The sequence below is a fragment of the Symphodus melops genome (assembly GCF_947650265.1).
Source record: "Symphodus melops genome assembly, chromosome: 15".
In the NCBI taxonomy this organism is placed as follows: domain Eukaryota; kingdom Metazoa; phylum Chordata; class Actinopteri; order Labriformes; family Labridae; genus Symphodus; species Symphodus melops.
This window is the reverse complement of record NC_136705.1, coordinates 25,036,804-25,047,480: the sequence shown is the minus strand read 5'-3', so window position 1 is coordinate 25,047,480 and position 10,677 is coordinate 25,036,804. Positions and strand designations below refer to the sequence as shown.

General features: G+C 48.5%; 1 protein-coding gene across 1 annotated transcript; it reads right to left on the bottom strand.

Moving 5' to 3' along the window:
• Positions 1-177: 177 nt before the first annotated feature.
• Positions 178-10,030, bottom strand: flrt3 (fibronectin leucine rich transmembrane 3). The gene is made up of 3 exons (XM_079362832.1): positions 9,271-10,030; positions 3,492-4,169; positions 178-2,623 (listed from the first exon to the last, which is right to left on the bottom strand). The coding sequence occupies exon 3, from the start codon at positions 2,579-2,581 to the stop codon at positions 626-628; it is 1,956 nt and encodes a 651-aa protein (XP_079218958.1). The 5' UTR covers positions 2,582-2,623; positions 3,492-4,169; positions 9,271-10,030; the 3' UTR covers positions 178-625.
• Positions 10,031-10,677: the final 647 nt, after the last annotated feature.

Below are 10,677 nucleotides of genomic sequence, written 5' to 3'. Positions count from 1 at the left end.
AAGCCGAGAAAATAAAGCACGGCACCTCATCTTTAGTTCTTCCTAATCAATACCTGGTGAAGACGAGAGCGGTACTCTTGGTCCAAAGTATGCGGAGACAGCTGTCCGACTGCTCGCCGCTCTTTTTTAGAGGACAACATGCCTGCTTTGCAAATTCGTTGATCAGCTGTGCCTTAGTTTACTTCTTGTCTTTTTTTTTTTTGCCTTTTTGTTTTTCAGACAGCCACAAAGTTAAAAGAATGACCTGTGCTTATACTACAAGGTTTTCTAAGGTCTGATTGTTCAACACAGCAATGAAAACCCACTTTCACAGTTGACAAGTCTTCATATCTCAGTGTAACACAGAGTTTCTTTTAGTTGGTCGACAACCTTAAGCAAAGGAAATACAGTACAAATTACTACAAATCCCTAAAATATAGAATTGCAGTGAAGTCACAACACCCACTGATGGTTCAGTGATGTCCTGCAACTGGAACGTCCTCCGTCTCCATGACATGTCCTTAAATATAAATTATATGGCAAATGTACAGAACATTGCTTCCTTAGTCTTATAGATCCAGTGTTTTGGAAAAGTCTCGCCACTCGCTTTAAGTTGCACACTTTTTATGAATGGCCATGCGCGATATCATGAATGGGAATGATCTGAATCTGGTATTCCACTGTCTCTGTAGCTCCTGTTGGTGTTGATATTGTTCTCGCTGTGCGGGCTTTTGTATAAACTCAGGCCATTCGGTGGGAAAATTGTGTGTATGACAAACTCCTCCTTGGACACAGGCAGGTGATTTATAGGAATCATTTGAAAAGAAGTCTCTCGTATTTCCAGGATGGAGTTGTCCTTCTTGGTGCCAGCTTCAGCGTAGTCGTCCTTTCTCCGACGGCCTTTGTTGTAGTTGCAGTTCCTGGAAAAAAGTGAACCGTTCCTGTGGACGTACCAGCACACCAGTGCCAGCAGGATTATTGCCAAAAGAGCCACAGCCCCTCCAATAATAGCAGCCAAAGGCAGACTGGGAGTTTTGTAAGGCTCTTTCTCCTGCTCTCTGTTTAAAGTCGTAGTCGGGTTGTATGATTTGTGAGAACCAGTCTCTGTCTCGATGCAAACAGGGGTCTCGTCTGACAGGTAAATGTTGCTGGTCTCCATGGGAACCATGCATATCCTGTAGGAAGAATCTGGTTCCAGCGCAGTGAGCAGGTACTCCGTCCGCTCGCCCTGCACGATGGTCTCAGTGATGGAGCCGAAGGCCGGGCTGTGACCCAGCTTCAGCCAGCTGAGCCGCAGGGCAGTCATTGGCTGTGACACCCTCCACGATATGTGTATTGCATCTGCGCTGGTTGACTTCACACTGATGGTGATGATCTTTCTGCCTGAAGACGTCGTGGTGCTGTGGTAATTCCTACCGAAGTCCGGTCCTTTAACCACGGGCCTTTTAGTCACAAACAAGGGCCACTGGGGCTGTGTGGGGCGCACGGTGTTGGAGACCGTGCTGGTCTCATACGTGGGGAAGAGCTCTGAATCTGAGCATTCAAACATGTCTGTAGTAAGGTCTTTAATCGCCATGCCTTTGACCTTATCCGGACCCTGGCACATGAAGCCACGCACATTCACTTTGGTGGGCAACGACCGCAGCCAGTCACGCACCCACTTCATCCGGCACGTGCACTGCCAGGGGTTGTTTCTGAGCAGGAGCTGTGTGAGATTGTCCAGGTCTTCAAACACACCCTGAGGGAGGCTGCTCAGGTTGTTTCCAGACAGGTCCAGGCGGTACAGCTGCCTGAGGAAGGCAAAAGCCCCAGGGGGAACCCGATTGATGTGGTTATCCTGTAGCTGCAGCTTCTCCAAGCTGGTGCCTGGCAAGTTGGCCGGCGGCGACGTCAAGGAGTTTCTCATCAGCGAGAGCTCAGTCAGGTTGATCAGGTTGATGAAAGCCATCTCCCCAATCCCACGGTTGTTGAGCAGGTTACCGTCCAAGATTAGTCGCTTCAGGTTGATGAGATCTTGCAGCGACTGCTCCGAGATGGAGGAGATGCGGTTGTCGTCAAAGCGCAGCTCCTCGATGCTCATGGGGAGGCCTGAAGGGATGGTGCTGAGGTGGTTTCTGGAGAGAAAAAGCAGTCTTAGGTGGGTGCTGTCCCTGAAGGCCCCCTCCTCTATGCTGACGGCTGAAACAGAGTTATCATCCAGGTGCAGCTCTTCAATGTAAGGAATCTGAGCCAGAGAAGAGTGGGTGATCATCCGGACGTTGTTCTCCTGCAGGTGAAGCTCTTTCAGCCCAAGTGGAAGGTTGGTGGGGAATTCGTCCAGATTGTTGCAGTAAAGGTAGATCTTCTCCACGTTCACCAGCCTGCGGAGCTCTGCAGGAATGCCCGAGCTCTTAATGCGATTGTTCTGCAGGAAGAGCACTGTAGCGTCGAGCGGTAGGCCAGTCGGGATGGAAGTCAGGCCGCGGTCATTGCAGTAGATGAAGGTCCCGTCACAGCGGCAGGACGAGGGACAGGAGGCAGAGGTCACCAGGGGGTTGGCGAGGCCCAGCAGCAGCCCGATCCTGACCAGGAAGAGGATAAAGGCCTTGCACTGACGCACCATCTTGACGCTGTGTTGCCTGGCAGTCTAATCAGTCAAGAGGCCCTGGGGGAGGAGACACAAGGGTACATTTAATGCACAGGGCCTTTAAAGGAGAGCCAGAATCCTCATCATTGCCGGGTTTTTGAAATGCTGCCTGCAGCACTTTCTGGATTAAACAACTGCTGAAAGAATCCGTTTCTATTGCTCTCATTAAACGGAAATGAATAGATCATTAGGATTGCTCGACGGCAGAAATAAAAGTGAAACTTTGTTTGCATAAGAAGTGACTCTACAGCATCCATAGATTTCGCAGTAACAGTGCTCTGTTTCTATAACTGATGTTTCAGCTGCATGGATTAAATCTCGGTGCTGCAGCTTTCTGGGCCCGACTCGTGAAATGTAATCGCATTCCTGAGTTGTTTTACACGTTTCTGGATGTCAAGGCTGCCTTTCATTGCCGTGGACCACGGCAGGGAACAAAGTCAGGCTTTGTCGATGAACTGTTGTGAAACCGACACACTCTTAAGTATGCCTGTTAGATCATCCGAACCTCCCCCCCTCCCTCATTCAAATGTCTTTCCTCGCAGAGAGGAGGTTAGATTCTCTCAGCTTTAGCAGGTTAGCACGATCCCCGCTGTAAAATGATGGACACTTCACATTATGTAAAAAACAACCCTTATATTTGTCTTTCACTGAGGTGTGACAGATTCTCGGGACATTAAGAGAACTGATGCGGAGCAGAAGCTGCCGTCTTTCCCCTTTTTTTTCACGATCACCATGTAGTTACCTTTTAATTAGGCTAATACTGATTTATCACTTTAATTATGCATTCCCGCCATGACCTGCCATCCTCTGCTTGTCTCATTAGAAAAAAAACGGTGGTCTGGTCAGTGAGGTGGAAAGAAGAAAAAGCCGTCTGTATTTGTCATACCTGATTTAAACGATGGCGTTAAATCCTTTCCAGCCTGCAAAAATCCAATCAAGCTTCCCTCTTGAATTCGCTCTTATCCCCTCTGAAAAGAAAAGTTTGTCCGAGGGGTTTCTGGTGATATCCTGACCGGGTCAGTGTTTGCCGAGCTGATCCTTGTTTGGACGATGACCTCCTCTGTGTTGTCAGAGGCTCATGCTTTCAATGCCTTTACCATGGCAGATAAGCCTGTAGAAGAAGCATCCGCCTCTCGGTGACAAAGCGAGCGCTCTCAGGTGATATTAAAAATCCTAATGGCTGTTGGATCTGTGGAGCTCAACGGCCATAACGGCAAATGAGATTTCTCTTGTGTTGTATAGTGATCCGAGTGCAGGACCGGCTGAGCTCTAGCAAAGGCTCCTCTCTACAATCGGGCCCGACAGGCATGATGAGTTGACACAAAGCCGGTCTGAGCCATGCCAATCCCCAGTGCCACAGGCTCAATCCAGGCCTGTTCACTCGTGTACTCCAGGTCTTCAGGTAACCCACAATCCTTTGCTCCCTGGTCAAGCCTGCGAACACATTAATCCGCGCTTCTGGTCCCTTTTTTGTCCGAAAGCAGAAAACCAAAGATGGTTGTCCTTCGTCGTCCAGCCTCCCTCATGCATCCGCACCGTGTGTCATGTCGTCGCGTCCTCACACCTGGAAAATCAACAGAGAGGAAGACACGTTCAGTCCAGCAGCACGTTTCAGAGAAGTGATTAGCAGGTCAAATGTAGGTTTTTATTTTGGGGGTTCATCCTCTCGTGTCAAATTATCCAAATGTTCAATAATTCAGCGCGTACCGAAGCTTAAATAAAGCGTTTAGAAGACGGCGGGGGAGGAGAGTTTTAATGTTAGTTTTAACAACATTTAGTATTTGTGCCAAACAGACGTCGTGCTGCAGATAACTCGCAATTCTTCTGATGGTTGAAAAAAATGATTTGTGAAATATTTGGTGAGAAAGGAAAATCTTTGTGCTGCTGCTCAAAAAGAAAACAATGAGGGGATGTTTGATTGATTTTTGGTGAGTGATCTTCTCAGTGATTGGGTGGAAATTGAATGAAGTTGAGGATGAATGATTGTGAGCTTTCACCTCCCTCACATGGTCATCTCTTATCTAAAAACACTCTGTAGCCTGATGACCTTTAACAACCCGCCACTTTGACGGAGCACATTTCTTTTCTATGGTGATACGAGGAAGAATGCGTGCATGCATGTGAAAGGCAGGAGTGATCTGGACCCCGACACAAAGACCCCGCAGCTTTCTCTAAATCCACTGCTGAGATATTCGAGCTTCTGTCTCGGTCCTTGCATTAAAAAAAATCTGCGCGTTTAGATTCCACTAATGACAGTGAAAGAAGATCCGGCTGCTGCTCCGTGATTTAAAGTTTAAAGCACTTGTGACAAATGAGATGAGGGGGGGGCTTCTGCATGCATCCCCCCCCCCCCATCTCTCCTTACGCCCTCGAGCTGTTTTCATACCTGCGCTTCTGAAAAATCTTCCTGAGTCACAGATCACATATTTCCCCTGACAGCGTGAAGAGGAGGGGGGGGGGGGAACACATGACGCCATGAGGCCAGGATGTCAACACGGAGGAGAACATAATGAAGCCGTTAACTGACGTGGATGTCAGAAACGTACAAGGTGGCTGGCAGGAAGACCTCTGGTCTAAAGTCAGAGTGTAGCATTTAAATATGGGACATAGAGGGGGGGGGGGGGGGGGGGGGGGGGTTTGCTCTGTGACCCCTCATCCCCTCCCGGCTCGCCTCACACCCTCTGAAAGCTCTTTCTGTTTGCAAAGATTGAATCTCCCCTCCCAAAGAAAATGTTATGTTTCCTCTGTCAGCACAATAGCTTCATGCCCTTTTGGGAGGTGGGGGGGGGGGGGGGGGGGGGGGGGGGGGGCTGCTGGCCGCCTCCCATCGCTGTAAAACATGTAAAGGTAAATTAGGAACAAGAGGCCCCGACCATTTAACAGTTGTAGCTCCACGACAACGAGGAGGAGATTAGGGAACTGAGAGGCTTGTAACTTGATTACCACTGCTGAGATGCTGTCTAATAATACCCCCCCCCCCCCCCCCCCCCCCTCCCCCCCTTCTGTTCCATCTAAACACGGCCCCTCGGTCCAGTATTACATTAGTAGTAGATTAGAGTCTGGGGGAAAACGCGCCAGATGTGACCTCTGCTAACTTCTGGAATAAAAGGAGTCTGACAAGAGAAGGGAAGAGATGAAATTCAGTCGTAATGGACTTTTAGAAAATGGCGTGCTGATGGAGGGATACGAGCTGTCTCTCTTTTAATGCAGCACTTAGTCGAGCTGTTTCAATTTTAAACAGCGCCTTTTCACCTCATTTTCTCAAGTTAGCTCTCCTCCGTCTGAATCTGGTGAAATATGAAGTCTTCATTAGATTGCAGGCCGTCACTCCTCAGCGTTTCATTAAAGAGAGTGTCTGATCAGGGGAGACTCGGAATAATAGCTTTTTAGGATTGTGATTGTCTGCATGCATCGTGTTCTGCTTAGTCTGCAGCCATGTTATCTGAGGGTCCAGCAGAGGAGTCACCGGGCCTGCTTATTGACAAAAATCAGAGCGCTACGCTAACATCATGCTAACAGGGAGCACAGTCAGGCCTCCATGCTCCATGTTTTTTTTTTTCCACGCTCATCGGATTTCAGGAGAGTGGCCCCTCTCTATTGTTCCCTCCAAGGCCAGCATGTGGACCCTGCAGCCCGGAGAGGGGTTTTGTATTTTGCTCCGGCAATAAATACACATTCCTGCGAGTCCACTCGGCGACTTTCTCTCTTTCTTTTCCTCCTGAAATTGTTCCTACGCTAACGTCGGCACCCTCAGAGGCACACAGGCGTTCGCCCTGTGCAGGCCGAGTTCAAGCTTTTTAGTGATGGATGTCTCTCTGCATCGTTCTAATAAGCTCGGCGGGCAGACAGGGGGATCTCTCCTGCAGTCAGAGGGGCTTCTGCTTCATTTAATCTAAAATGGAAACGTTAAATTGAGCATCCTGGTTAAAAGTGTGTGTGTGTGTGTGTGTGTGTGTACAGCCAGCTACCTTTCAGAGCAGAGCGTGGGAGGCTCGCACAAAGCCGGACACTGATAGCCATTGTGAGCTCCAACACGCATAAATGCACATTAGTCTGCTATAACAGAGCCCCCCCCCCCTACACACACACACACACACACACACACACACAGGAGCCAGACCCTGCACAGAAAGGCAGCTTCATGCCTGTCCGAAGTCTTGCAGATGATAGTGATGTAACGTGGAGCTGCATTAAGGAGGCAGCGAGCAGGACGAGTAGTAATGGCTGACTCTTCAATTATTCATGAGACCTGAAATTAATTTTGAACCACAGTGGAGCTCTCCACTGGGAAATCACTGTTTGGATCTGCTGTTGATTATTCCTCCTAATTCCTGATAGAGTTTGGAGTTCAGATTGATTGCACACACTTTTATTATTATTATTGTTGTTATTATTATTATTATTATTATTATTATTATTATTTGGGTCTTTTAGTTAAATGCTTCTCTCTGCAGTTCGACTGAGACGTTTTAAATGTCGGTGGATTTAATGATCAGCTCTGTGGCAGCTTCTCTAAAATCACAGCACAGAAAGTGAAGGATATTCGGAGGTGAGTTTTGTTCCATGTTTGAGCGCCATGTCACCGCGTGTCCGATACTGATTTACATATTTGTAAGGTTGTGTGTCAGCGGCCTGCTGTGCCGCACAGACACAAAGGTGCATTCATGAATTCATGAGGACTAAAACCCGTTTCAGGCGATGGGAACTAGACAAATAAATGTGGGATGGTTCTCCGGGTTTGCTCTGCGGCCTCCTGGTGCTGTCTTTAGTGAGCCGGCCCACTAAGAGCCGAGAGAGAGAGAGAAGGCCTGCGTGGGACAGACGGGGGTCTCTCCTTTGTAGCAGCCTGAAAGGAGAGAGCTGAAGCAGCTGCAGTGGTTTTTCCCCACATGGGGGTGGTAGGCACTGCAAGATGAAGAGTGTGTGTGTGACAAGCAGAACACTGAACGCTGGCGTTAAAGCTGCAACCAGGAGCAGCAGATTCTGAGATGTGTTAACCTTCCTCCTGGTTCTTCTTCTCTTTGCTTTTATTGGTCTGTCGGAGTCGGAGGAGAGGCTGAGAAAAGGCTGCTTATAGGAGGCTCAATAAATAATGAACGAGCTGAATTAGGCCTCCTCAGAGGACAGAACTGAATCTGCTCTTGAAAGTCTTATTTTTACTTTTTCATGTCATTTTTGATGCTCTCGCTCTCCGCCTGTAGTGACCTGGTTAGTTGTTAATCTGCAGCTGAATTCCCTCTGAAAGCAGTCGAGCGGGGATTTGAGCCTCAGGCTGTCATCAGTGAAGACAACCAGTTCTGTCCTCATGTCTACCACGTTTAACAGGCTATTTAGTCCTTTGTCTCTCACACACACACACACACACACACACACACTGAATAACAAAGAGCGGCCATCTCACTCAAGTCAAGTTTGCATGTGCTGTGATTTGAGCCTTTCAATCATGGTTCACAGAAAGCCTGGGGAAGAGAGGCGATGTTAAATTGGATTAACACTGAACATGTTTCCAGTAACACTCCGTGTTTGGGCTTTAAACGCACCACATGTAATGGGATAAATATGAGGGGAGAGATAACAGCTGTACTTTGATTATCAGCATCATGGATTGGCATCAGAGTGCAGGATCTGCTGCCACACGAGCAGGAGGTTTGATCTCCGTTTATTTCTGGCTGCTTATTAATAAGGCAGAGCCGCAGCTGCAGCACAACATCACACACTTCTTATATCGAGGCTTCGTTAATGTCACGTTTCAGTCTTTTATCCTCGCGTGAAACTTAAAGAAGGGGGGGTTTGATTTTGTGCATTTCTTCCGGGGACAGTCATGCCTGCGCTCCCCGCTGCACGGAGCCCCTTCTTCGGATCTGTGGTTCCGTGTTATCCGCAGACAGGCACACAGTACATTTGAATGGAGCAGCATATGAATAGGAGGTGCTGAGACTGGTTCCAGACAGTGACGCTGGAGACGCATTCAGCGGACTTTCTCCAGCTGCCCCTTCGTGTCCAGCTCCGCGCACCGGGGTGTCTCCTCCGGCTGCGCCACCGAGACCAGATCACACACAGACCCCCTAATCCTATCAACTTTGTGTATTCACTGCTGATTATTTCCCCACTGCTTTAGGAACATCTTCCACGCTGGAATGAGAAAAGGGTGAAGGTTTGGCACGTCCCTGTTGCTCTCTTGCGCGCTGTTCGTTGTCATATTTTAGGTGTGAATGTGAGTGAAAAGCCAATTCAGCGTGTCGCAACTCGAAATTCATGTCTGCAGAGAGAGTGGGGGGGGGGGGGGGGACGGGAGAAAACTGAGAGGGCATGTTTCTGCTGGCTTCGAGGCGCAGAGCAGGATCGAAGCAGCAAGTCGCTGACATGAGAGAAGCATGAATTCTATCTGTGCAGAGCTGAGCCTCAACTGACAGGACATGTTCTGCTCTTTCATTGCCTCTGTGTTTATATATTTAAATCATTGGAAGCGCCTGTGAGACAGTCACCTCGGAGAAATCCATCTTTTTACGCCCGGGTCGACTATTAAAAAATAAAGGAAGAGGTCAGCTAATTAGATACAAGCAACTCCTGAGGATTCCGCACGACTTTGAATTCCTTTTGCAAGAAGAAGATCCAAAAAAGGGTGAAAGGATGCATTCCCAACAGTGCAGCAAAAACACACTTACCTCAATAATCAAAGAAAAAAATAGAAAGTAACAGGTATCCAATAGAGTGCGCGCGCGGGTCAGTACGCGTGAAATAATCCAATCCAGAATGTGAGGATCCCAAAAACCAAAAAAAAAAGAAAAAAAGAAAAGCTGCTCTCAGTCACAGGGCTGGAGCTGTGTGGAGTTTTTCTGTAGCAGCTCTGCTATGTTTACTGGAGCCTCCACACACACTCACACACTCACACACACATCTGTAGGCTGTGCAGGGAAATAAGTGCACGGGTAGAGCGCAATACTAATGTGGACTTGTGTTTGCCTCGAGATTCAGTAGAGCGCTGATGTCATCTGGAGGAGGAGCCTCTCTCTCTCGCTCTCTCTCTCTCTCTCTCTCTCTCTCTCTCTCTCCATGTGTGTTATGGTGATGCATTGTAAAGATGCAGTGTTGCAGGGGGACACTAGGGGGAGTGGAGGAAAGGGGAAAGGCAGTGACACTTGTGCATTTTGGAGGAGAGTGCTGTAAAAGGATTGCTCACTGGCAGAGAGAGAGAGAGAGAGAGAGAGAGAGAGAGAGAGAGAGAGAGAGAGAGAGAGAGAGGGAGAGGGAGAGAGAGAGGGAGAGAGAGAGAGAGAGAGACTGTGCTGGTTGTAAATGAGTGTGCATCTCACTGCCAATAAAGAATTCACAGGCCTGTCTGTGTAGTTGCACTGCATGTGTGTTCGCTCTATTTGAATTGTCATGTGCGTGTTTGTTTGGCAGCTTCAGCACCGACGTTGTGATTTGTCCATTTAGTTTTTTTACACGGAGACGGAGGGAAGGTTTTAGTTTGTGTGCTCGTCTGAGAGAGGAAGTGAAGGACGCTTCTCTTTTTACAAACGCCTCAAATAAAATCCAAACACCACACAGACCAATCAGGACACTTTGGACGGGTGACGCATATTTAAGTTAGTGATGTATAATCGTGTGCGTGGCCGAGGCTGTGACTGTGATAATGCGAGTGTTAGCGTGATAGCTTCATCCTGGGTTGGGTTTTTATCCTGACATGATGTTTACATGTAGAAGTCAAAAAGCTCAGTTTCGTTAACCTTCATTTAAACGCCGGCTCTCCCTTCCTGCTGAAACCGAGCCGGGGTTTGATCCTGTCCAGGCCTGCAGCAGCAGTGAGTCACCGCGTGTGCCGACCCGGCCAACACTCCCCGTGCCCTGCGTCTTCTCCAGCGTCTTCTCCTCCGGCTGCCTGACAGCACGCCGTGCCGTGTGTGTGTGTGTGTGTGTGTGTGGCGTGGTCACTCCTCCCTCAACATGTCCTTCACGGAGACATCAGGAGCGTCTGACTTCCTGTCACAGCTTCATTCATTCAGGACAAATCAGCTGCTTCATTGATATCTAATTTACCGCTTTGTCCCGGTGTTGGACGCTGTTGCTTT

What these genes read in the sequence shown, in the direction of transcription:
- flrt3 (XM_079362832.1), bottom strand. Translation starts at nt 2,581, where the DNA reads ATGGTGCGTCAGTGCAAGGCCTTTATCCTCTTCCTGGTCAGGATCGGG.